The 26,076-nt window shown below is 46.5% G+C and overlaps 3 protein-coding genes across 6 annotated transcripts in view; 2 read left to right on the top strand and 1 right to left on the bottom strand.

The window, feature by feature from the left end:
• The window catches only part of Recql5 (RecQ like helicase 5), a 39,911-nt gene extending 15,741 nt beyond the window's left edge, over positions 1-24,170 (bottom strand). The window contains exons 1-7 of one of the 3 annotated variants that reach the window (XM_031350499.1): positions 23,450-24,170; positions 21,005-21,126; positions 17,887-18,405; positions 17,080-17,182; positions 15,897-16,008; positions 13,818-13,980; positions 7,217-7,296 (exon numbers count right to left, since the gene is read on the bottom strand). In XM_031350499.1, coding sequence (XP_031206359.1) covers positions 7,217-7,296; positions 13,818-13,980; positions 15,897-16,008; positions 17,080-17,182; positions 17,887-18,405; positions 21,005-21,126; positions 23,450-23,579 — 1,229 coding nt within the window. In that variant the 5' untranslated portion in view covers positions 23,580-24,170. The remainder of the gene's footprint in view (positions 1-7,216; positions 7,297-13,817; positions 13,981-15,896; positions 16,009-17,079; positions 17,183-17,886; positions 18,406-21,004; positions 21,127-23,449) is intronic. The other 2 variants (XM_031350500.1, XM_031350501.1) reach the window with 2 other exon arrangements.
• On the top strand, positions 2,508-4,433 carry Smim6 (small integral membrane protein 6). The gene is made up of 2 exons (XM_031350505.1): positions 2,508-2,941; positions 3,881-4,433. The coding sequence occupies exon 2, from the start codon at positions 3,887-3,889 to the stop codon at positions 4,070-4,072; it is 186 nt and encodes a 61-aa protein (XP_031206365.1). The 5' UTR covers positions 2,508-2,941; positions 3,881-3,886; the 3' UTR covers positions 4,073-4,433.
• A 35-nt stretch (positions 24,171-24,205) lies between the features above and the next one.
• The window catches only part of Sap30bp (SAP30 binding protein), a 35,370-nt gene continuing 33,499 nt past the window's right edge, over positions 24,206-26,076 (top strand). For both annotated transcript variants that reach the window (XR_004113075.1, XM_031350502.1), the window contains exon 1: positions 24,206-24,439. Coding sequence is in view for 1 of the 2 variants with exons in the window: in XM_031350502.1 (XP_031206362.1) it covers positions 24,334-24,439 (106 nt within the window). In the remaining variant the exon portion in view is untranslated. The remainder of the gene's footprint in view (positions 24,440-26,076) is intronic.

Below are 26,076 nucleotides of genomic sequence, written 5' to 3' on the forward strand. Positions count from 1 at the left end.
ACCAGGCTGGCCTCGAACTCAGAAATCCGCCTGCTTCTGCTTCCCAAGTGCTGGGATTAAAGGCATGCACCACCATTGCCCGGCCTCTTTTTTTTTTTTAATTTGTTTTTATATGTATGCTTGCCTACATCTGTGTAAGTATCTATCTCCTTGCAGTGACTGAGACAATAGATCTATTTGGGTACAGCAGTTATTCAAACCTAGACAAGGGCTGGAGAGATGGCTCAGTGGGTAAGAGCACTGACTGTTCTTTTAAAGGATCCAGGTTCAGTTCCCAGCATCCATAGAAGAACTCACAACTGTTAACATTAGATCCAAGGAATATGACATTTCACAGACATACATCGGGCACAGCACCCATGCATACACAACAAGGAATATGACATTTCACAGACATACATCAGGCACAGCACCCATGCATACACAACAAGGAATATGACATTTCACAGACATGCATCAGGCACAGCACCCATGCATACATAACAAGGAATATGACATTTCACAGACATACATCAGGCACAGCACCCATGCATACACAACAAGGAATATGACATTTCACAGACATACATCAGGCACAGCACCCATGCATACACAACAGAAAGAAAGTATTAAAAGGGTGAGACCAAGCAACTCTCCTATAAATGACACATTTCTCTCTACAGACCTGACTGTTGTTGTTCTGAGACAGGGTCTCAGTATCTCTCTGGTTGGCATGGCATTCACTATGTACCAGGCTGGCCTCACACTCACAATCTGCTTCTGCCTCCTGAGTGTTGTAATAAAAGGTGTGTGCTACCACACCTAGCTCAGATTTCTTTTGTATTTTTAAAGATTTATTAATCTTTTGTGTACATGTATGAATGCTTGGTCCCTGCAGAGGCCAGACAAAGGTGCTGGGTCTCTTGAATCTAGAATTATAGGAAGTTGTGGCCACCTGATGTGAGTGCTGGACACTGAGACAGGGTCTTCTGAAAATGCAACAAGTGCCTCTGGCATTGAGCTGTCCCTCCAGCCTAGTACCTCTGATGCAGGCACAGGTGCCCTTTGTGGGTGAGCTAGTCTCTCTGAGGAAGGGCTGCTGCCCAGCTCTGCTCAAGCCTTTACCTTATAGTTTTGGTTTTATTAGAGCAACAGTTTGATAGCTGGGCGGTGGTGGCGTATGCCTTTAATCCCAGTACTTGGAAGGCAGAGGCAGGTGGAGCTCTGAGCTCGAGGCCAGCCTGGTCTACAGAGTGAGTTCCAGGACAGCCAGGGCTACACAGAGAAACCCTGTCTTGAAAAACAAAACAAAACAAAACAAAACAAAAAAAGAGTTTCAACACACCTGCAAAAGAAACTGAGTATAAAATGTCACCAGAGAGGGCCCAACAAGATGGCTCAAGGGGTAAAGGTACTGGCCACCAAACCTGAAGACCAAGATTCAATTCCTGGAACCTGCTTCCACAAGTTGTTTACTACCCCTTCCCCCATACACAGAGGCCATGGTATACACATGCATGCGTGCATACAAGTGTGCACACACACGCACACACACACACAAAATGTATAAAAAAAATTTAATGTCATAAGTTTTACAAAATGTGCTGAAGTTTATTTTTCTATTGTTTCGATGGGAATATGGAGTGATACCAAAGTGGTCACACAGGTATTAATAGAGACAACAGCTGTCTGTCTGCTCTAAGCTACAGGGCCCGAGAGCTCAGACTATTCAGCTGGCTCCACACTCCACTGTTACCAGCCGCACAACCATAAGTTGCTTAACCTCTCTGTCTGTTGTCTAGCTGTAAACCTGGAGCTGCCGGTATTGTTGCTGCCTCATCTGTTTATACAATGTCACATTCAATGCTGTGGGCAGAGGGACAAGCACAGCTGCTATGCAGCAGTCTGGGAACAAACAACCGAGTCTTGCTAAGAGCCTAGTTTAACTGATGGGCACAAACCATAACGGGTGTGCCAGAGTCCAGCCTGTTGGCTGTGTGCGTTTGGCAGGCCAGGAAGTCAGTGAGTTTTACACAAGGAAATGGCAAGCAGCAGATGACCCGTGGGTCATTTGCCCCTGACAGAAAACAACGCTTTCCTGAACTTGCTCATCACCCGTCAGCCACTCCAGGTTAGACCTCAGAGGATTAGAATGACAGATACTCTGGCCTCCCAGAAACTGGTATTAAGTGAGCATTTCCCAAATCTCTGACAGCAGGATTGATGAGCTGTGGACTAGAGTGTAAGCCCTTCAGAGGGAAAGGCCCATCTCTCTGATCTTACAATGTGTGCGTGTGCGGTTGCCCCCTCCAGCTTCTCTCTAACCAAGGAAACAGTGAGGCCGTGCCTGAGGAGGTAGTGAGGGAAAGGCTCCACGTGATAAGCACTCCCACGCTTACTCAGGCCACTCCAGGTGGCTCCTGCCAGAACTGCAGTTAATCATTCACCCAAACCACAAGAAGGAAGGAAAGAGTGCTCCCAGCAGCTCTGAGAGCTCTGGATGGATCTAAGACCCAACTCCCAGCAGCTCTGAGAGCTCTAGATGGATCTAAGACCCAGCTCACAGCAGCAGGCGGACAGGCGGCCTGGAACACAGATCCAATCTCTCTTCTCACCCTAACTCAGTCGGCCTCTCTCAAGGACTTAAAACTCAACTCCTCCAATGTCATCACAGAAGGGCAGAACCCTGATAGAGGGAATAAGGGAGGGAGTGGCAGTTGCCAGGCAACCAGTCTAGCCCACCCTTGTTTGCTCTGGTGGCAGCAGCAAAGGTGTGGTTAGAGTTTTTGGCAACTCCCTGGGCTGCCAACAGTAATTTCTTTCAGTTGGAGCACAGCTGTGGTCACCAGCTGTGGTCACCCGGCAGCCTCTTCCACCCAGGAACCCCGGAGTCTGAGGCTGGAAGGACAATCCTGACTTGCCTTGCCCTCAGAAAACTCAAGACTATTAGCAGAAGAACCAGGTAATGACATCTTTCTTCCCCCTTTCCCCAAATGGCTGCAGCCTCGCTGACACCGCTCTACTCCCGTAACATGGTGAGGCCTCCTGCTCCCAGCTGTCTCCAAGGACACTGCCTGCCTCAGCCACGCTTTCTTCCTATCCATTGCCAACACTTTTTTAAAAAAAGACTTATGTGTGTGTTCTTCTTACATGTATGCGTATCTATCCACACATACATTCCTGGAATTCTCAGAGGCTAAAAATGGTGTCAGGTGCCCTGGAACTGGCATTATGGAAGACTGTGAGCAGCCGGTGCTCTGAGATAGGATTTGTTTTGTTTGCTTTTTTTTTTTTTTTTCGGGACATGGTTTCTCTGTGTAGCCCTGGCTGTCCTGGCACTCACTCTGTAGACCAGCCTGGCCTCAAACTTAGAAATCTACCTGCCTCTGCCACCCAAGTGCTGGGATTAAAGGCATGTGCCATCACTGTCCGGCTGTCTGAGATAGGATTTTCTGTTCCCAGCTGGCCTGGATTCCTGGGCTCAAGCAGGAATTGAGCCTTCTGAGGAGCTGAGACTTAAGTACACTATCATCCAGCAAGGCTGCTACCAAGCTCTCAAAATGCCTCCCACACATTTGGGAATTGGGACAATAAGAATAAGAGACCTACAGGTGTGCATTCTAGCTTCTAGCCAGGAAGGCTTCAGGGACAGGAGAAATACTCTGGCTCCTAGCAGAGTTTTTCAAGAACGAACCAGAGCCTCCGGAGATAGCTCCCAGCAGCTTCCAAGCAGGAAATCCCATTTCCCATTTCTTGATGTTAGAGAATCCAAAGACTCGGCACCCCACAGTGTTGGCTAGCTGGCTGTGTCCAGCTGTTCAGGAGGTGTCATGGAGACCACCACTGGGGACAAGACCTTCAGAGCTCTCTGCACTCAGTGTCTCTATCTATTCTCTTCCAGATTTCTATGGGCCAAATGGTACCCCCAAGGAGCGTCCACAATGAAGATTTCTGGAAGAACCCGTGGAACGTGGGGGGCCTGATAGTGGTTGCCTTGTTCTCCTCCACGTTCCTGTTCTTCATCTTATTCGCTGTTGTGTTTGGGTATGTGGAAAAGTCTGCGTGGAAAAGGGCTGTGTATGAAGAGGAGTAACCAATCTCCTCAGCGGCTCAGAAGGCAGCAGGGAGACACAGGCTGACCTGCTCACCCCAGACCAGTGGGGCTTCCAGTCCCTCTGGCTCAAGAAAGAATCTATGGAAACCACTGGACCTTGCCTAGGGGTTGGTCAGTTAGCCAGGTGGGCAGGCAGGTGTGGTACCATTTCTGGCTCTCTCACCCTGCACCAGCTGAACACTGTAAGCATATGGAGAGGAACTCTGCTCTGCCTCAGACGGGAGCAGCAATGGCTAACCAGATCCTTTGAAGAGGGTCCCTGCACAAGCAGCTATTTTCAAGTTCTTGGCAGAGAAGGGCACAAAGTGTCAAATGAAGTAAAAATTCCTTTTCAAATCCACTAATGTGAGCTCACTGTCTGTGCAGACACGGTTCTTCTCTACGCTAGCTTCTCTAGCCACCCACTAAGTAAGGCCTACAGCCCTCAAGGGGTCGGGGCCTGTAAGCAGCAGAGTCAGTCTCATGAGCTGTTTGACATGTCCCCCAGGTTCACCACAGGACCTTCAGTTCCTCAGCTGCTCTGCCGCAGGGCCTGGAGGCCTTTGTATATATCCCCCTGACTAGGACACTTACAACTATTTGTAACTCCAGTTGCAGGGGAACTGACACCTTCTTATGGCCTGTACACACCAGGCTCACATGTAGTGCTAAGATATACATGCAGGCAAAACATCCATATATAAAATTTTTAAAAAGAAAAAAACTCCACCATATACTTTTTCTTCTAAGTGCACTCATGAGGAATTTTACATAACTAATTATATATTAGTCATACACTTCCACCGTCCGTGCGCTTGACACAGCGAGTGGAGACATAAGCACACTTGTGGATAAGCTGGGTGCTGCTGAGCAGCTAAGCTCCTTAGTGCAGAGCTCCCACAAGTCAGTTCTGCATGGGCCAGCACGGAAACTCCTCTTGCATCTTAAAATGGCAGAGGTTACTTCAGTGCCTAATAACTACAAGGTTAAAGTCCTGACATGAATAGGTTTCTTTGTGGCTGCAGCTCAGAGAAAATGGCTCCATGGAGGACAAGCCCCAACCACTGGCTTCCCTGCCTGGCCGCCTCTGGTGATCCCAGCCCAGCGCCCATATCCCGCCCCACACACCCCTACAACAGCTTCCTTTTAGAAATGTACCCACTTAGCTGAGCTCCCTCCCTGCCAGGTGCCTAACTTAAGAGATGCTGGTGTCACCACGACTCAGCCTCAAACCAGAACTATTCTTAGAAAGGGAACAACCTTCTATTGAAGGGGCTTTCTTGCTTCATGCATATACTGTTCACACAATGAACATTCTCTTTCATTTAAAGAACAGTGGTGACAGAGATGTGCCAGCAAGGTTTACTTCAACCCAAGACCTGGGAATCTCGACCTCCAAACCTCCCCTGTAGCCACAGGATAGGAGGTGAGGGTGAACATTGGGGATGCATCACCTGGACTTCTCAGCTCCACGGAAGTACACCCCCAACGGGCCTACCTAGACAATGAGAAGACCCAGAAGAAAGAAAGGTAGAGGCCCCAAGTTGGATCTGTTCTATGGCATGGCAGGTTTTAACACTCCAGTCTCAGACAAGTACCTACTAAGATTGTTTGCAGAGGAAACTGACAGCTGGAACACTTGGTTCTTTCATTCCTCACCATAAAGAGCTCTGCTCAGAGCCTGAGGAGGCTGAATTTAGTACACTCATGTACCAGTGGCCAGAGAGCACTTTGGTGGAACAGTACAGCAGCCCATTACTTCTCAGCATGTGATCTGGCCACAGAGACCAAATTAGAAACATTTCCAGAAGGAAATACTTTGATCAATGAATAGGAGAAATGTAGAGCCCAGTTAAGCAGGACCTCTTCCCCCTTTGCAGGAGCGTCTAAGCACACCTTGTAGACACTAGTTCTATGTTCTTGGTTATTGTCACTCTGCTTCAAGATGAGAATATCTGTGGCTGAAGTGTAACTCAATGGTAGAGGGCTTGGATACCATGTGTGAGCTCCCGGTTCAATCCTTAACAGCATGAAAGCAGACATCCCCTCTTCGCCCAAAGATGCTGCTCTTGCAAAACCCAAGGTAACCCATGTATGAAATGGCATATCCTGGGTGACAATCAAGAAGCCCATGTTTAGTAGCTTCTGTTGTGAGACCTGTGGCCATGACCTGTCTGCGGCTTAGCTTATTCATCTGGAAGTCTGAGCCAAGGCCTCATCAGCTCGGGATTTTTCCACATAGAAGGAGGAACGTATTTTTCCAGACATTGACTCCTCCTGGGTATCCTTCACACAGGATTCTACCGAGTACATGCACATACCACAGCCTATCATTGAACAGCTGGCAGTCTCTCTCCATGGCTGGCCCACAGCCCCCACCCCACAGCACAAATGTACACAAATAGTTAAGTGGGTTCCACATAAGCTGGTGTTTTGTTAGCAAAGCTGACTTAGCAGAACATGTGCCACCCCCCACTACTACAGCCAGAGATGAGTGGGCTCCAAGCTTCTGTCTGGGCTCTGTTTAAGAGGGAGAGCAGCTCATCAGGTGTGGTGACACATGCCTGTGATCCTAACTCTTGGGAGGTGGAGGCAGTCAGGGTAACCCGAAGTCACAGGCCAGCCTAGGTTACAGGAGACTCCATCTCAAAAGCAAACAAAACAGCAGGACCTGACTCAGGCGGTCACAAGAGCCAGCTCAATGGTTTAGAGCTGATCCCATTACTCTGGAGGGAACTGCTCATGGAGCCAGGCAAAGGAGTAGATGACTATCCCAGTGTGGAATAAATCCTCACACGAGAGCCAAAGTTTCAGGGGACTCCAGAAAAAAAAAAGAAAAAGAAAAAGAAAAAGAAAAAGAAGAAAAAGAAAAAAAAAGGAAAGGGAAGGAAAAGAAAGGAAAAGAAGAAGAGGAGGAGGAAGAGGTAGGGGCCAACTCACTTTGCTGCAGGTCCCTGGGCTAACGGCTGCTGTGTTAGCTGAGACAGTGAGGGCTGCTGGAGAGGACATGATCTGACACTCTTCACACCCAACATAAGTCACTGACCTTTCTTCCCTTTGAGGAGCAGGAGGACAATGCTGGGATTAAGCACAGGGCCCTGTTCCTGCCAGACAAATGCTCCACCAGTGAGCGGTTTCACTTACCCCATTTCTTCACAGAAGGACACCAGGGCATCAAAGGCCAGCAGGGTGGCTTTATCAGATGGTTTATTCCCCCTCTTTTCCTGGAGAGAGAAAAGGACCACTTAGTCCTCCAGAGTCATAGAACGTGCTGTCACAGTCAGTGATGGAGAAGAAACATGAAAGGACACGACTGAAGCCAGTCCCCAGGCGGGGCTCTAGGCCCGACACTGTGTCAGCATCTCTAAACTACGAGTTGGACTTTCTCAATGGGAGGCTGCAAGAGCTGACATTCCCAAAAAGATCCTCAGGTGATTCCATGCAAAGGGTCCTGGACTAAACATTTGGGAAACTATGATCTTATCCAAGTTCTAAACAGTAAATACATGCACAGGCTTTAGGTCTTTACAACTATATATATGAACATATATGCCAATGTACATATCAGAGGACAGACTAAACTGTTAGCTCCTATCAGATGAGATAATGCATTTTTAGCCTCTTCTATATTTTCGAAAAGTTCCTTTAAAAAAAATTAGCAATTTAGCCGGGCATTGGTGGCACATGCCTTTAATCCCAGCACTTGGGAGGCAGAGGCCAGCCTGGTCTATAGAGTGAGTTCCAGGATAGCCAGGCTACACAGAGAAACCCTGTCTCGAAAAAAACAAACAGGGCTGGTGAAATGGCTCAGTGGGTAGGAACACCAACTGCTCTTCCGAAGGTCCTGAGTTCAAATCCCAGCAACCCCATGGTGGCTTACAACCATCTGTAATGAGATTTGATGCCCTCTTCTGGTGCATCTGAAGATAACTACAGTATACTTATTTATAATAATAAATCTTTAAAAACTTTTTTTTTAAAAACAAACAAACAAACAAACAAACAACACCCCCCCCCCAGCAATTTAGAGTCAGAAAAAAAAAGCTTGGGCTTGGCGAGATGGTTCAGTGGGTAAGAATACTGACTGCTCTTTTTTTTTTTTTTTTTTGGTTTTTCGAGACAGGGTTTCTCTGTGTAGCCCTGGCTGTCCTGGAACTCACTCTGTAGACCAGGCTGGCCTCGAACTCAGAAATCCACCTGCCTCTGCCTCCCAAGTGCTGGGATTAAAGGCGTGCGCCACCATGGCCCGGCTCTGATTGCTCTTCTGAAGGTCCTGAGTTCGGATCCCAGCAACCACATGGTGGCTCACACCATCCGTAATGAGATCTGACGCCCTCTTCTGGTGCGTCTGAAGACAGCTACAGTGAATTATGCCAGAGTGAGCGGGGCTGGAGGGAGCCGGGTGGCAGAGATCCTGAGTTCAATAGCAGCCACACACATGATGGCTCATGGCCATCTGTACAGCTACAGTGTACTCATACACATAAATTAAAAAAAAATCTTTAAAAAACAAAAGCTTACTAGGTAAAGGTACTTGCTCCTAAGCCTGAGGTTCTGAGTTCAAACCCCAAGACCTACATGTAGACGGAGAGAAGTGACTCCCACGGTGCACATGTACTCAGTGGGCACGTGCACATTTGTGCTCATACGCAATAAATGTAAGAAAAAAGTCAGGCAGTGGTGGCGCTCGAAAAACCAAAAAAAAAAGTAAAAAATTATCAAGAGATGCTGGAGAGATGGTTCAGTGGTTAAGAGCACTGGCTGCTCTTCCAGAGGATCTGAGTTCTATCTCCAGCACCCACATAGTCACTCACAACCACCTGTACCCCAGTTGTAGGAACTCCATGCTTCACCTGACCTCCATGGACACCAAGGACACATGTGGTGCACACACATACATGCAAGAAAACACACATGAATATCAAATAAAATCTAAAAAAAATCTTTTTAAATACAGAAAATAAGCCAGGCAGTGGTGGTGCATGCCTTTAATCAGAGCACTTGGGAGGCGGAGGCAAGGTGGGTTTCTGAGTTTGAGGCCAGCCTGGTCTACAGAGTGAGTTCCAGGACAAACAGGCCCACACAGAGAAAGCTGATCTCGGGAGGAAGTACATAAAATAAGTATCTGAGACAATACTGATTCTCTGCCTTTAGGTTTTTCATTCCCCAACACACAAAATGCACACTTTGTCAGGACAGGCAACAATAAAAAACACTAGGAGTATGAAAATAAAGACCACAACCACACATATAAAGAAGTAATAGTGAAAGTCAATCAGATGCTCATCTTTAAAAAAGTATTAGGGGGTCAGAGAGATGGCTCGGCACTAAGAGTACCTGTTGCTCTTGTAGAAGACGCAAACTCTGGTTCCCATCAGCCACGTGATGTCTCACAACCATCTGTTAATTCTAATTCCAAGGGATCTGGTTCCCTCCTCAGGCCAGCAAAAGCCCAAATACACACTCATACAGGGAAACATTCACGGACATAAAAACAGTAGTTAAAACACAGTAAAGTTTTATTTATTTTTTTAACTACTTGTATAAGTGTTTTGTCTGCTTGTATGCTGGTGCACCACTTGTGTGGCTTGTGCCCACAGAGGCTAGAAGAGGACATCAGTTCCCCTCGAAGAGGAGTTACAGACAGCTTAGCTGCCAGGTGGCCCTCTGTAAGAGCAGCTGCTCTCCTAATGAGTCAGCTATCTCTCCAGCCTCAGGTTTGTTGATGTTATTCTTTTCTTTTTGGTTTTGTTTTTTTGTTGTTGTTGTTGTTGTCTTGGGTTTTTGTTTTCTGGGGGTTTTTGTTTGTTTGTTTTTGAGACAGGGTTTCTCTGTATAGCCCTGGCTGTCCTGGAACTCGCTATATAGACCAGGTTGTCTCAAACACATTAATGATCCCCCTGCCTCTGCCTCCTGAGTGCTGGCATTAAAGGTGCACCACATCTCTCAGCTTGCTGAAGTTGTTTTGTTTTGTTTTTGTTTTTGTTTTCTTTTTTTCCTGGAGAGATAGCCGTGGGTGCTTATATTTTTGGTTGTGAGCCTAGCCTTTAACAGCTGAGCCATCTCTCCAGCCCTTGTTTTGTTTTTTAAAGAATGTTAGCTAGGGATCAAGTACAGTGACATGGCCTTGTCTAGCACACATGAGGACCCAGCCATGTCTGGGTGAGCACTGTACTCACGTGTAGTGCTAGGGACTAAATTTGGGCCTTGCCCATGCGTATTAGGCAAGAGTCCTACCACAGAGTTGTCCCTCTGGCCCCAAACTGCAATGTCTTGTGTGAGCAGCCTTTTCCTCAGTATGGCTATGTCAACATAGTTCCAAGTTGAACCACATGGTTACAGTCTTACATGTGTCACCATCTCATTTCCTTTTTGGTACAGCATTGTTTCCTCTGAACAACAGTTGCTTCTCCTGCCTGACCTCTTTAGATCTCAGTGTGACATAACCAATAATTCATTTCAACAAGACTCAAGATGTCAGGTTAATTTCATTTTTGAAAACATTCTTGAGCCTCTCGCCTCCGACCCCAACCAAGCAGCATCTAGGATTTTGCTCCAGGCCAGTGTGCACTCCCCTTTCTGGCTTTCCCTCACATCTCCCCGGCAGACTGTTGTTTCTAGTTTTGTGCATGAGTGTTTTGCCTGCGTGTACATCTGTGCACCAGGTGCATCCCTGGTGCCTGCAGAAGCCAGGAAAGGGTATCAGACGCCTGAAAGTGGAGTTATAGATGGTTGTGAGCTGCCCTGTGGGTGCTGGGTACTAAACCTGGGTTTTCTGCAAGAGCAGCAAGTGCCCTTAACTACTGAGCCATCTCTGCAGCCCCCAGGTTTGTGTGTTTGTGTGTTTTTGTATATGAGTGATTGAGTATGTGTGTGGTGTGTTTTCTATGTGTATTTGTATATTTTTAATCTATGTGTGTTTGTATGTAAACTTTTTTAAAGATCCACTTGTTTATGAGTGTTGCTTTTTTGTTTTTAATAAATGTTTTGCCAGCATCTATTTCTGCATACTATGCCCATGCAGTGCCCAAGGAGACCAGAGGAAGGCGCAGAGTCCCTTGTGACTGCAGTCATGGAGCCATCTCTGAAGTTCCTCACCCTAGGTTTGGTTTTGTTGTTGCTGCTGTTTGTTGTTTTTTTTTTTTTTAAAGATTTATTTATTTTATATATATGAGTTCACTGTAGCTGTCTTCAGAAGAGGGCATCCGATCCCACTACAGATGGTTGTGAGCCACCATGTGGTTGCTGGGAATTGAAATTAGAAACTCAGGAAGAGCAGTCAGTGCTCTTAACTGCTGAGCCAGCTCTCCAGCTTCCACTTTGTTTTTTAATGAAGTCTTACAAATTGGAATTATTTGTTTGTTTGTTTGTTTGTTTTTTTCAAGACAGGGTTTCTCTGTAGAGCCCTGGCTGTCCTAGAACTCACTCTGTAGATCAGGCTGGCCTTGAACTCAGAAATTCGCCTGCCTCTGCCTCCCAAGTTCTGGGACAAATTGGGATTTTCTAAGCAGACATTTGCTTTTGCTTTTTCTCTTGGTTTATTTTGTTGTTTTTTGAGATATAGTATGATCCACCCTCCTAGGCTAGCCTTGAATTCACTATGTATCACATGGGCTGGCCCAGAACTTACAGCAATCCCCCGTGTCAGGCCTTTACTCTCACTTGGGTGGGAATCAGAAATAAGTATTCAATTTGCAACCATTATGTATGAGTGCGTGTGTGTGCAGTATGCCTAAGGAGGTCAGAAGAGGCTGGGTCCTCTGGAGGTGAAGTTACAGATGGTTGTGAGCTGCCTGACAAGGTGCGGATAGGAACTCAAGTCTGCTGCAAGAGCAGCAGGCACTCTCAGCAGCAGGCCGACTGACTGACTGTCCAGCAGCAGCAGGCCGACTGACTGTCCAGCAGCAGCACGCACTCTCAGCACCAGGCCAACTCTCCAGCCCCTTTTGCTTTTCTTTTTTAAACTAGCATATTTATTATGAACAGTGACAAGTCCGTGACATTTTCATACACATATATCATGAACTAGGCTCACAGTCAGTCAGCAAGAGCACGGGAGAGGTCAATGCTGGTGCTTCTCTATCACTCTCTAAAGTTTGGGCTACACTGGGTAACCAGGGAGCCCCAGACCTCCCGGCTCAGCCTCCGGTGTACAATGTCATCTTACCACTCTCCTCCTCCTCAAGGCTGCTATCATGATTTCTACTTTATTCCTCCTTGAGATAAGTACACACAAGACAAGCCTGAGTTTCTGGTCTTTTTCTTTTCTTTTGTTTGTTTGCCGTGGTGTTGTAAACTGAGCTTGGCCTTACACGTGTGCAGTGTGAACTCTACACTAAGCCATGCCTGGTCCCTTACACGTGTGCAGTGTGAACTCTACACTAAGTCATGCCCAGTCTCTTACATGTGTGCAGTGTGAACTCTACACTGAGCTATGCCTGGTCCCTTACACGTGTGCAGTGTGAACTCTACACTAAGCCATGCCTGGTCCCTTACACGTGTGCAGTGTGAACTCTACACTAAGTCATGCCCAGTCTCTTACACGTGTGCAGCGTGAACTCTACACTGAGCCATGCCTGGTCCCTTACACGTGTGCAGTGTGAACTCTACACTAAGCCATGCCCAGTCTCTTACACGTGTGCAGTGTGAACTCTACACTGAGCCATGCCCAGTCCCTTTAGTTTTCTGAGACAAGGTCTTGTTCTGAGGCCAAGGTTGACCAGGAACTCACTACATGGTTGGTCTTGACCCCTCAGTCTACCACCTCTGCTCCTGAGCTCAGGATTCAGGTGTTCACCAACATGCCCAGCTGGCTTTTACTTAAAAATCTTGAAATATGTGCTGACAAGATGGCTTAGCAGGTAAATGTGACTCTATTGCCTTCAAAGTTGACAACCTGAGATCGATGCGCAGGACCTACTTGGTGGAACAAGAGAATTGACTCCTGCAGCTGTCCTGACATCTACACACATTCAGTGGTGGTCTCACCACGCCAAACAATGCACATTAAAGAAGCCACCAGGCATGTTGGCGCACCCCTTTAATCCCAGCACTTGGGAGGCAGAGGCAGGTGGATTTCTGAGTTCCAGGCCAGCCTGGTCTACAGAGTGAGTTCCAGGACAGCCAGGGCTATACAGAGAAACCCTGTCTCGAAAAAACAAATAAATAAATAAGCAAACAAATAAATCAAGATGATCTTTCTCTCCCAATAACATAAACCATTTTACCCTTAATTTTAGATTTTATGAAGTGCCCATCCTTCTGAAATTCAGACCCATATCGTATAGGAACCTAATTTTATCTTTTTCTCAGCATTGACTACTTAAGTCTCTCCTCTTCCTGGCGACTTATAATGTACCTACCTCACACCATATTCCTTTCTGGTTTGGGTCTGCTTTGGGCTTTCTATGAATAAATGTATAACCAGAAAAAAAATTTAAATGGCTAAAGAAAAACTAGAGGACATGGGGAAACACTTATATAACAAAGCTCACTAAATCAAGGCAAGAATGATTTTGGCTACATTTAACAGCACACACAACAGGACTCGCTAAGCTGAGTGCTGACAAATGTCTAAGCCAGCTTGTCACCTGCAGCCCACTCGCCCTTCACACCGTCCTCATGGCTATGCTTTCTAGGCAGGGACTCTCCACTCCAGCTTACATAAGCTCTCTACGGTATCATTGTGAGCTACATGGCATGGACTGGTGTGTTCACACTAAAGGCTTCTCCTGCCCGGCCTTACCTGGAGTTTGAATAGTTCCTTTCTGATAAGGAAGCTGACTTGGTCTCGGTCACTCCTAGAGTAATACATGCGGCACCAAGATGGTTTCCCATCCCTGCCAGCACGGCCAGACTCCTGGTAGTAACCAGCCATGGACTTGGCAATATGCCAATGAGCAACAAACCTGTAGGATGCAAACGGACATGGTAGTGATGGAAGAGTTGAGTGTTCCTGCTGGAAGAGTTTACTCCATAGTGGCCAGGTACAGAGGAACTAACACATGAGAGACAGATTATGGAGGAAGTCAGAGGCAGCTGGGTGAGGTGTGTCCATCACAGGTCTCTCTGCCACAGAACAGCTCAATTTAGAGGCCACAGCATGAGGGATGGGAGAAATTCTAGTAAATATGGCAAATTAAAAAGCTCACGGCCACTGGGCGGTGCTGGTGCACACCTTTAATCCTAGCACTTGGGAAGCAGAGGCAGGTGGATTTCTGAGTTCGAGGCCAGCCAGCCTGGTCTACAGAGTGAGTTCCAGGACAGCCAGGGATGCACAGGGAAACCCTGTCTCAAAACCAGAAGAAAAAAAAAAGCTCACAGCACCGCCAAGACTGAAGGGATTGCTCAGTGCTTAAGAGCCTTAAGCCTTTCCTAGTGTACAGGGTTTGAGTCCCAGTAGCCACACGGCAGCTCACAGCCTTCTCTAACTCCAGATACAGGGAATCTTTTGGTCTCTGCAGGTACCAGGCACACGAGTGGTCCACAGACACACATGCAGGCAAAATACCCATACACAAAAAATAAAAATGGAAAACCAACAAAACTCTTGACCAGGCTGGGTGTGTTGGACACCTTTAACTAGAGCATTCAGGAGATACATCTGAAAGTTTGAAGCCAGCATCGTCTACATGAAGTGCTTCAGGCTAGCTAGGGATACACAGTTAGAACCTGTCTCAAAGATCAGAGGCCAGAGAGATAGCTCAGGTGTTAAGAACCGTACTTCTCTTACAGGGATGCCAAGGGTTAATTATTAGTACCCAAGCTGAGTTGCTCACAACCACCTATAAATCCAGATCCAGATCTGACATTTATAGCCTCTATGGGTAGTGCACTCACACGCAAATGTATACATCACAAGATAAAAATAAAGTCTAAAAAAAAAGGTTAAAAAAATTGTTACTTCCAAGTGGTATGATCTTATTTTATCCTTTGAAGAAGGAAAGGGTGTTTATTAAGCACCTACTATGCATCAGTTACTATGTCTATTTCACTTAGTATCACATGACACTACGGATGATAAAGGAGATGGGAGAAGTAAGTCTGTAAGAACACCCAGGGAGGAAGACAGAGCTGGGATCTGAGTCTAACGGTGTCTGACTCCAACGTTTGCTCCTAACAAGCTCTGGCAGACCGGGGCTCAACTCAAGTCCATAACCTGTGATTTTTCAAATGTACAAGTTCAGTCAGTACCGTGACTAATTCCCATCAGTGACGTGGTGAGGCTTAACGGCACGTATGCAGAAGTGCTCTGCAAATCATACAAGCATTGTGGCACTAGGACAGAGGGCTTCAGGCAGTTGTCTAAAAGCTTTCCCAAAGTCAGACCATGGCTGGAGAGAAAAACCCTCCCTGGGCATAGCCAGAGTGAGACTCAGAGGCTCAGCTGGGCCCAGCTCTTAGGGACGGTCAGTAAACAGTAACAAAGGATGTGAGTAATAGACTCAGAGGCTCAGCTGGGCCCAGCTCTTAGGGACGGTCAGTAAACACTAACAAGGGATGTGAGTAATGGGACCTTCACCTTTGACTCTCCATGGGGGAAGGTGAGAACAATTCCTTACTCCAGTCCCTGGCAGTTCTACCTGCAGGATGGAGTCAACCAGACTCTGTTAATGGACGACCTGATAGCTTGCTGCCAGGCTCCCTGGGGTGGAGAATCTCCCACTCAGAAACTGTAAGCATTCGGGCTGTAAACTAGGGATTTCCCCGGGAAGTTTCCCTCCCCAGTAGCATTAGCATGCACATAGACTTGGGACTTTGTACACAGGCCAAGCAATCCACCCTAAACCAAGCCCTGAGAAAAAAGACAAGAACCAGAGCTTACCGGACATTAGCTTTGTCCACTCCCATCCCAAAACTGATCGTTGCAACAATTACAGGGACCTTCTCCTCCATCCACTCATTCTGTACCTGTGTCCTATCAGAAGCCTTCAGGCCTGGAAAGGAGGGGAAGGCAGTCAAGGAGAACTCACATTTCCCATGGATTTATCATTAGGTAAGTGAGGAGTTATTCTGGGTGTGACAGTGTCCTGGACACCTAACCTATAGTCTGGATCTGTCACTTCTTATCTATGTGACCTTGGTACAGGCACTTAACCTCACAGAGGTTAACTAAGGAAGAATTTAGCCAGCCAGGCATGGAGGTACATATTTAATCTCAGCACTTGGGAAGCAGAGACAAGAGGGTCTCTGTGAGTTTTCAAAGCCAGCCTGGTCTACGTAGTGAGTTCTAGGATAGCCAGAGATACATAATTAGACCTCGTCTTAAAAACCTTAGCCTACAACTGGAAAAGAATAAAAATGAGACCTAAGGCTGGGCGGCGGTGGCACACGCCTTTAATCCCAGCACTTGGGAGGCAGAGGCAGGTGGATTTCTGAGGCCAGCCTGGTCTGCAGAGTGAGTTCCAGAACAGCCAAGGATACATAGAGAAACCTGTCTCGAAAAACCAAAAAAAAAAAAAAAAAAAAAAAAAGAGAGAGAGAGAGAGACCTAAGAAAGACCTAAGAACTTATGTTCATAAGTCACAAAAGTCTGTGGTCTAGATTTATTTCTTTATTTTTATAATACCTGGGCCCACAAAAGATCACCTGTGGCGAGAGAGAGGGTTGAATAGTTAAGAGTACGGCTGCTCTTCCAGAGGACCAGGGTTTGATTCCCATGTTACAATTCTCAACTATCTGTACTCTAATAGCAAGGGATCCAATGTCCTCGTCTGGTCTCTGTGGGAACTACGCATGCAAGTGGTATATAGATAAGCATGCGGGCAGAACACTCAAACACGTAAAAACAAAGGCTTTTCGTCTGTTGCTGGGTAGGCACAGAACAGGAGAAAGAAGGACAGGAGTCACAAGTTTCTAGCTTTTAGTGGGATTAAGTAAATCCCTTTAGCTTTCTATGAGTACCTAGCTAGGTGACAGATCGGCGGACATTCAAGACCCATAAAGAGCAGGTGGCATGCTAAGAAGCAACAATGAAGGGCATCGATGGAGAGGTCTGGGCCTCTTACCTGCATGGTAGGCCTTGGCGCTCACACCCCTGCTGCTGAGCTCCATGGCCAGCTGCTCACAGGCCTCTCTAGTCCTGCAGTAGACAATGCCACAGCCAGATGACTGAGCGGGGAGAGGGGCGAGGGTGTCAGTCGGGGGAAGGATGGCAGAATTAGCCTACTCACTAGAGCAGAGCTCTCTTTAAAAGCTCCATACTCTCTCTTATCAATGTCCCCGTCTTCTCGGAGGTGGGACAGCCAACAGGGCTCATCACTTTAAAAAAAAAAAAAGCAAGACCAATCCTGGCATAGTGGTATATGCCTTTAATCCCAGCAAGCGGGGCAGTGGCTTTTAATGCCAACACTTGGGAGGCAGAGGCAGGCAGATTTCTGAGTTCAAGGCCAGCCTGGTCTACAGAGTGAGTTTCAAGACAGCCAGGGCTACACAGAGAAACCCTGTCTCAAACAAACAAACAAACAAACAAACAAACAAAAACAAAACAAAAAAATCCCAGCAATAGGGACAAGGCAGATCTCTAAGTTCAAAGCCAACCTGATCTAAACTAGGGGTTCCATAACACCCAAGGCTACATAGTGAGACCTGGTATCCAAAAAAAGGTGGGGGGAGACCAAATTGAAAACCCCAAATCCAGCCTGCCTAACTCCCATCTCCTTTCTGAAAACCCTGTGTAGGCCTATCAACATGCAACGACTATTTCCCTGCCTCTCACAGTAGGCTCTGGGACCAGAGAATCTCAGCTAAGATAACTAGAAAACAGTTGTCTGTGCTGCGGGCAGCATTCTGGACTCCACACCCCAGTACCTCACCCTGTTATCAGCCTTCTGTCCAAGAGCCTTAAGGCAGAAGTCCCTCAGATTGCCATAGATGTCAGGAATCAGTTCCTTGAACTGCACTTCATAGAAGAGGTTGGCCCGGAAACAGGGAGTCTTGAAAGAGGCCACTGGCTGCTTCAAGTGCAGGGCAGCAAATACATCCTCTTGAACCTGTGGTGTGGCTGTAGCCGTCAGAGCCACACATGGGGCATGTGCCAAGCGGGAACGTAAGGCACCCAGACGCAAATAGTCAGGACGGAAGTCATGTCCCCACTGGGAAACGCAATGGGCTTCATCCACCACCAAGCAGGAGAGCAGGTTTCGGGACAGGAGGGAATTCAGCGTGGGCTGGAAGGACGCTGAAGCCACCATCTCTGGGGTGATGTACAAAAGTTTGGTCCGAGGTTTGTCTCGCTCCAGGTCAGACAGCAGCTCCTTCCTCTCCTGTACTGAGAGCTTTGAGTTCAGGGAACTAACTTGTACCTTCAAGGCCAGCAAGTGGTCTACTTGGTCCTGAGAATAAAGAAGAATATGGAGTGGAGCATCATTAGTCCTCAGGACCGGGCAATCAGCACAGCATCTCAACCATGGACCATGAAGGGCCTCCCTCTACCCTCCAATATGTCTTGTCTTTGCCCAAAAGAAAGCATGGTAAAATGGATGGGAGGACAGGCTCTGGGGTCAGAGGACCTGGATCTACGGTGCTCACTTAATTCCATTCCTTCTCATTCACCACACTCACCCTGCTGTACACCACAGTAACTACCTGACAGGACTCTGACGAGAATGAAATGAGACTCTGCTCCTTAAAGTTGAGATGGAAGATGGTGGTATAGGCTTGTAATCCTACCACTTCAGACACAGAAACAAGAGGATCAGGAGTCTGAGGCCGCCCCACCTACATATTAAGTTTGAGGCCAGCCTGAGCTATATAGGACCTTGTCTCAAAATATAAAAAAGGGGGCTGGAGAGATGGCTCATCAGTTAAGAGCACTAACTGCTCTTCCAAAGGTCCTGAGTTCAATTCCCAGCAACCACATGGTGGCTCACAGCCATTTGTAATGAGATCAGACGCCCTCTTCTGGTGTGTCTGAAGACAGCTACAATGAATTACACTGGAGCAAGTGGGGCCGGAGTGAGCAGGGCCAGCAGAAGGTCCTGGTTCAATTCCCAGCAGCCACATACATGATAGCTCACGGCCATCTGTACAGCTACAGTGTACTCACACACATAAAATAAAATAAATCGTGGAAAAAAAAAGAACAGAACGAGGATTGGAGTGGATGAGGATTGGCATGGATGAGGATTGGCGTGGAAGGAACACACACCTTTAAACTCTGGAGGCAGAGGCAGGTGAAATCTCGAGTTTGAGAATAACCTGGGCTACATAATGACTTTTAGGATAGCCAAAGCTACACAGAGAGATCCTGTCTTGGGAAAAAGAAAAGTGAGGTAAACAGGTGCTCACACTCTTGGCACAAAGCCTTGATGAAGTGAATATCCACTGAGTGTTCCTGCTGCTCTCTGTCTCTCTACCTATACGGTCGATGGCTGTTAGCCATCCTACCCACTCATCTGCAGGCACTGGATACAGTCAGAGCATCTGCAGAGCAGACACTATCAAGTGTTAGCTTCTCTCCACCTCGTTTGTGTTGTACATCCCTGTACTGTGCCAAAACAGAATATAACAGCAGACAGTCCCCACATCAATTCATCAGGTACCTACCCACACCCTATTTCCTGCTGTGAGCACACACAGGAGAGGGGATATAACATGCATACATATGGCTGAATGCTTTTTGGGATAATAACAGAAGGAAAGAACCTCAAACCAGAGGCAGCAGCATGTCTTTAATCCAGCACTCAGGCCCAGTGGGAGGATAGGCAAAGAATCTCTGTGAGTTCAAGGCTAACTTACATATGGAACTCAAAGGTCAGCCAGGGCTGCATGGTAATACCTGTCTCAAAAAATAAATAAATAAAAGAAAAAAGAAAAAAGAAAAGAAAAATGGGGCTGGAGAGATGGTTCAGCGGTTAAGAGCACTGACTTCTCTTCCAGGGGTCTTGAGTCCAAATCCTACAACCACATGGTGGCTCACAACCATCTGTAATGGATCTGATGCCCTCTTCTAGTGTGTCTGAAGACAGCTACAGTGTACTCATATACATAAAATAAACAATTCCTTAAAAAAAGAAAATGAGGCTGGAGATGGCTCAGCAGTTAAGAGCACTAACTGCTCTTGCGAAGGTCCTGAGTTCAAATCCCAGCAACCACATGGTGGCTCACAACCACCTGTAATAAGATCTTATGCCCTCTGATGGGGTGTCTGAAGACAGCTACAGTATACTTACAAATAATTCATAAATAATTCTTAAAGAAAAGCAACAAAACCTCAGCAACTCACTGTGACTCACAACAATGATATGTACTAGTGGAGAAACCTACTACATTTGGGCAGTAGAGAGACTCAGTATAGTTAAATAGGTAAATCAGACAAGAGGCAAAGGCAAAACAGCGAAGTGAAATTTCTTTAACTTGTGTGTGTGTGTTGAGTGTTTTGCTTGTATTTAGTTATGTCTGTGTACCACACTGAGGCCTGGTGCCTGAGGCAGTGAGCCTCAGTGTGAGTACTAGGAATTGAACCCTAATCCTTTGCAAGAACAAGTGCTCTTACATCGAGTCAACTCTCTAGCCCAAGACAGTAACATTTCCAGCTGTAAAATCCCTTATCTTCAAGCTAGGCCTGGGACTTTAGAGCTGGAAATTTTGCATACCCACAATCCCAGCCTTTCTGAGGTAAGATGGCAAGAATGGAAGTTCAAAGGCAGCCTATGCTTTAAAAAAAATGCCAATAAGATGGATCTACAGGTAATGGTATATGAATAAAGTAATATGAAATAAATTGAAAGTAAAATTAGCTGGGGACAAAGTGAACTAACAGGAGGGAGGGAAAGAAAGGGCAGGGGGCGGGGGCGGGGGCGGGGGCGGTGCTCCAGAAGCAGTGTATGCTTATCTGAAAACTGGGGAAGAGGAGGGCCAAAGCAAACAAGCAAAACACTCCTGTCCCTTGTCATCTTTTGGGGGTTTCATGTTTATCCCTGAAAGACTCACCTGAATCAAAGCAATGAGAGGAGAGACTACAATGGTGATCCCTTTGGCCAACAGGGCAGGGAGCTGATAGCACAGAGATTTCCCTGCCCCTGTGGGCATGCACACAAACACATCCTTGTCACCTGCAAAGATAGCAGAGAACACTTCAGCAGACCCTGCCTGCCTCTTGCATTAACGCCTTTGAAGGAATAGTTTGTTTTCTTTATTACTATTTATTTATTTTGTTTTTTCGAGACAGGGTTTCTCTGTGTAACCCTGGCTGTCTGGGAACTCATTCTGTAGACCAGGCTGGCCTCAAACTCAGAAATTCACCTGCCTCTGTCTCCCAAGTGCTGGGATTAAAGGTGTGCACCACTACTGCCCCTCAGCTTTTTTTTTTTTCTCTAAAAGGATTTTTCACTACTTAACCGTGACTGGCTTGGAGTTTGCTCTGTTGACTGAGCTGGCTTTGAACTTGCTTGATCCTCCTGACTCTGCCTTCCAGATGCTGGGATTACAGGCTTGCACAGCTCAGCCTGGCCCTGGTTGTTGTAAATCAAAAGAGAATGTAGGGAAAGCATCTAGCAGAGCACTTGCACATGGGAATGTCTTAGTGTAATGTTTATCTCCATGTCTTCCCTTCTCGACTCTTTCCATGGAAAGGACCTTGGGAGACCCAGACATTGGGAAAAACTGCTTCTAACAGTGATAATGTGATGGCTAAAGAAACTCCGTTTTGTGCTAGACACCCATCTGTTTCTGATTCACGTTCCTGGAAAATAAGTTCTCAGCAACCTTGACTCCTTGATCCTGCTCAGAAATGCGTAGCCGTGACCATCTATTTGTCATGCTATGACTGAGTGCAGGTTGTGGCTTCTGTAACTTGCTTATGCAGACATTCAAGGACTATTTAGAGGTCACCTTGACTAGCTAATCTTGGCAGAGCAGAACAGCTTTTGGGGATTTTGCCTTTAAAAGCCCTTCTTCCTTCACCTACCCCTGGGCGGCACGTCTCTAATTTGGGTTAGAGACTGTGGCCCTGCCAACAGCTTTACTAAATTTGGCTAATTACAATCTAAATTGAGTCTGGGAGTCTTTCACTGGTGGATTTGAACTCTTTAACAATACTTTTTAAAAAATGAAAGCAAAACAAACAAAAAGTTTTAAACAGAGCATTCACCGGGTATGGTGGCACACCCCTTTAATCTCAGCACTCAGGAGGCAGAGGCAGGTGGATCTCTGAGTTCCAGGCCAGCCTGATTTATAAAGTGAATTCCAGCACAGCCAAGGCTACAGAGAGAAACTGCATTTTAAAAAACCAAAAAGGAAGGAAGGATTCAGGAGGTATAGGTAGAGGAAGACAGATCTCTGGATATCTGAGGCCAGCCTGGTCTACATAGCTAGTTCTGGGCCAGGTAAGAAGCCAAAGCTGCATGGTGAGAACCTGTTTCGAAAAACAAATCAAAACAAGGCTTAAGTAGTCTTGAGCTGCTGGGATATGACTGTCTGGATTAGACATCCAGGGAAGCTGAGTGCTGCGCACACCAGGGGAGCTATGCAAGGCTATTTATCACTCAGTTCTCAGTTAATAAGTCACTGCTGGGGCACTGCTGCTCCCATCTGCACAAGCTATTTCCAGTTTATTATTAGTCTCTCCTTCTCTACCTGGAACTCAAGCTACTCGAACTTCAAGTAAAGGATTACCTCGGTCACTGACAAAATTAAGCATCACTGCCGCTTTTGCTACTACTTGCACAGGGTCAAAAACAGGGATCTTCTGGGGGGTTGGTGGCGCACGCCTTTAATCCCGGCACTTGGGAGGAAGAGACAGGAGGATTTCTGAGTTCAAGGCCAGCTTGGTCTACAGAGTGAGTTCCAGGACAGCCAGGGCTACACAGAGAAACCTGTCTCGAAAAAAACAAAACATAACGGAGAGATCTCGGAACAGAAGTCGAAGACAATCTGAGAGTCTGGCTATGAAAAAACCAGAAGTGTGGGTGGTTCTGTCCAAAATTTGTAGCAGGTTATGATAGCCCACATCTGAATGCCAGTACTTAATAATGCAGAGGCAGAAGGACCTGCTCAAGTTTGAGGCCAACTTGATGTACATAGAGAATTCCAGGCCATCCAGGGCTACATAGACTATCAATAAACAAACAAACGCCGGGCGGTGGTGACGCACGCCTTTAATCCCAGCACTTGGGAGGCAGAGGCAGGTGGATTTCTGAGTTCGAGGCCAGCCTGGTCTACAGAGTGAGTTCCAGAACAGCCAGGGCTACACAGAGAAACCCTGTCTCAAAAAACAAAACAAAACAAAACAAACAAATAGATACCCAATAAATACACCCTAGCTTTGGTCATGAAAGATTTCTAAAGGGTGAGGAGGTAAGAGTCAAGAGGGTGTTGTGCTACAGAGCTACTACGGTACAACCTGCAGTCTGCAAAACCGGTAGCTTGTTATGTTACCTTTCACTACAGCCATGGTCGCACTCTCTTGTAATGGTGTTTTAAAAGAATCGAACCCAAAGACTTTCTTCAGGGTGCTCCGGACTTGCCGCTCCCGGTCGAAGGGAGTGGAGAAAGGACGGGCGCTCATCTTTGCAAAAAGCAGCAGCCAAAAGGTTAACGCAAAGGTGGTCAAAAGCTATCCCGAAAACCCTCTGCTCCACTTTAAAACATAGCCTGTGTTTCTTCTGCCGTATAAGCTGCTATGTTACACTTAAATATATCATTCTCGAGCAGTAAAAGTGAAGGTTGAATTGCTCCACGCAATACATTCCTGAGGAATTAACATTACTTCTCCCCTTAATGAAAATAAAAACTGGCTTTCCAGGTCAGTAGAACAGAACTAGAAACCGGACCACAACAAAGCCTACAAATGTCTTCAAATCCGACTGGAGAACTTGGAATCCTTTTTCTAGAGTCCTTGTTCTAGAAGCAAAGCCATAGAGACCATTCTTCCCTGCAGGAGGCCGACCCCCCTTCCTCCTCTGAGCCCCCAAGTCAACAGCTTTCGCCCTTCGCCAGTCAAACGCTCCCCAAGACGTCAGACCCCAGGCTCTTTTCGGCTGGCTCTGCAGCTTTTCAAAGAACACTACTCCCTAATTCTAACTCAGAAGCCAGACCGCCAGAGAAGTCAATGAAGTAGAAGCCGCAAAACCTTACTTCCGTCCCGTGCTGATGACGTTTCCAAGAGCTCCACAAAGGGGCGGACCCATGCCCAGACACGGCCCTTTTGATTGGTTTTCATTAGGGCGCGTTGTCTCCTGGGACCCGGAAGAAATTGGTTTTCTCTCACCTAAATGGCCTTATGAGTCATAGGCGTGAGCCACACTGTGCTGTGGTGTAAGATGGCGGGGAAGAAGAACGTTTTGTCGTCTCTTGCAATTTATGCGGAATATTCAGACCCTGAATCTGATGGCGAAACTGGAGTCGACGCCGTGGGCAGTGCGGCTGGTGAGACTTGAGCTGGAAAGTGGGATCTGTTATGGTTAAAAAATGTTGCTTCTCTAGGGGGTGTTTGGGGAGAAGAGATGCTCATTGTGCTCCGGGTATCGGATCCTGAAACCCCAAAGCGCAGTGAATGTCCTAGGTCAGACAGAGCATTAGAACCTCTAGTACGAATGATCTCTCTTTCTGAGATCCTCTGTGCAAGGCATCATGCTGGCCAGAGGATGGACCAAGGAGTGCCGCATCAATGTCTAGTCGAGACATCACTGTCTCGTTTGATGGGGAAGAGAGGAGTAAAATGCACTTAGAGGATGATAAAACTTGTGTTTCGTTAAATTGGTAACTTTTTAGGAATGGTTTCTAAGTCTGTCCTAGAAGATTTCAAAATATATCTTTCCAAAGTGCATAATTCTGTAGCTTTTTCAAAGAATATGCTGGACACCCTTAAGCCTTTTAAGGCTCTAGAGTGATTCTGTTGTTTCGTGAGTTTTCAAAGCCTTTCAGTCAATAATTCTGTTGCCCTGAGACTGCAAACCCCAATGGGAACAGATTTCTTCTTCTTCTTCTTCTTCTTCTTCTTCTTCTTCTTCTTCTTCTTCTTCTTCTTCTTCTTCTTCTTCTTCATTTATTTTTATTTTTATTTTTTTGGTTTTTCAAGATAGGGTTTCTCTGTATAGTTCTGGCTGTCCTGGAACTCAATTTTGTAGACCAGGCTGGCCTCGAACTCAGAAATCCACCTGCCTCTGCCTCCCAAGTGCTGGGATTAAAGGCGTGCGCCACCACAGCCCAGCAGGAACAGATTTCTTGAAGGAATGAATAGAGGGAGCAAATTACCTGATATACCAGAGCTTTGGGTCTTCTCATCTGCAAACTACAGGCAAAACAATGAGGAAGACAGTCTTGTGCATAGAAGGCATTTTTAAGGTTGCTTATGACACATGGTAGAGATGTGTATGGTATGTCAAAACAGGAGTTTAAGCAACCTGCTGGGCTGGTTCAAAGAGGGGATAGACCAGCAGCATGTAATAGACCCCTCACCCCTTGGAACTGCTGGGAATCAAACCCAGAGCCTTACACATGTTAGGAAAGCACCCACTACTTTGTTACTTCCCCAGCCTGTCCTAAAATATTAGAACATTAATGTTTGATTTTTTTTTTCATATATATATGGAGTGGGCCATGCATGTGAGTTCTGCCTGTGGTGGGCAGCGGGAGGCACCAGTTCTTCTGAAATTGGCATTTGTGAGCTGCCTGATATGGATACTGGAAACCAAACTGTCAAACTTACAAAGATCTGCCTGGCACTGTCTCCTGAGAGCTAGGATTAAAAGCACGGGACACCAAACCCTGTACATTATGCACTCATATAAGAACCATCGTCCAATACCCTCCTTCTTGTTTGTTTTGAGACAAGATCTCTCTCTCTAGTTCCAAATGTCCTGGAACTCAATCTGTAGACCAGGCTGATCTAGAATTTAGAGATCCTCCCAAGTGCTGTGTTCAGAGGTGTGCGTCACTATTCCTGACACCACCCCTGGTCTTAATTTTTCTTCTAAATACAAAATCTAACCTGAGACTATAGTCATGTACCTGGGACTTAGGTTCCCTTTTTATCTGAAGAAATCATCTTGGTATTCAATTTT

Source organism: Mastomys coucha, unplaced genomic scaffold, assembly GCF_008632895.1.
Source record: "Mastomys coucha isolate ucsf_1 unplaced genomic scaffold, UCSF_Mcou_1 pScaffold5, whole genome shotgun sequence".
Taxonomy (NCBI): domain Eukaryota; kingdom Metazoa; phylum Chordata; class Mammalia; order Rodentia; family Muridae; genus Mastomys; species Mastomys coucha.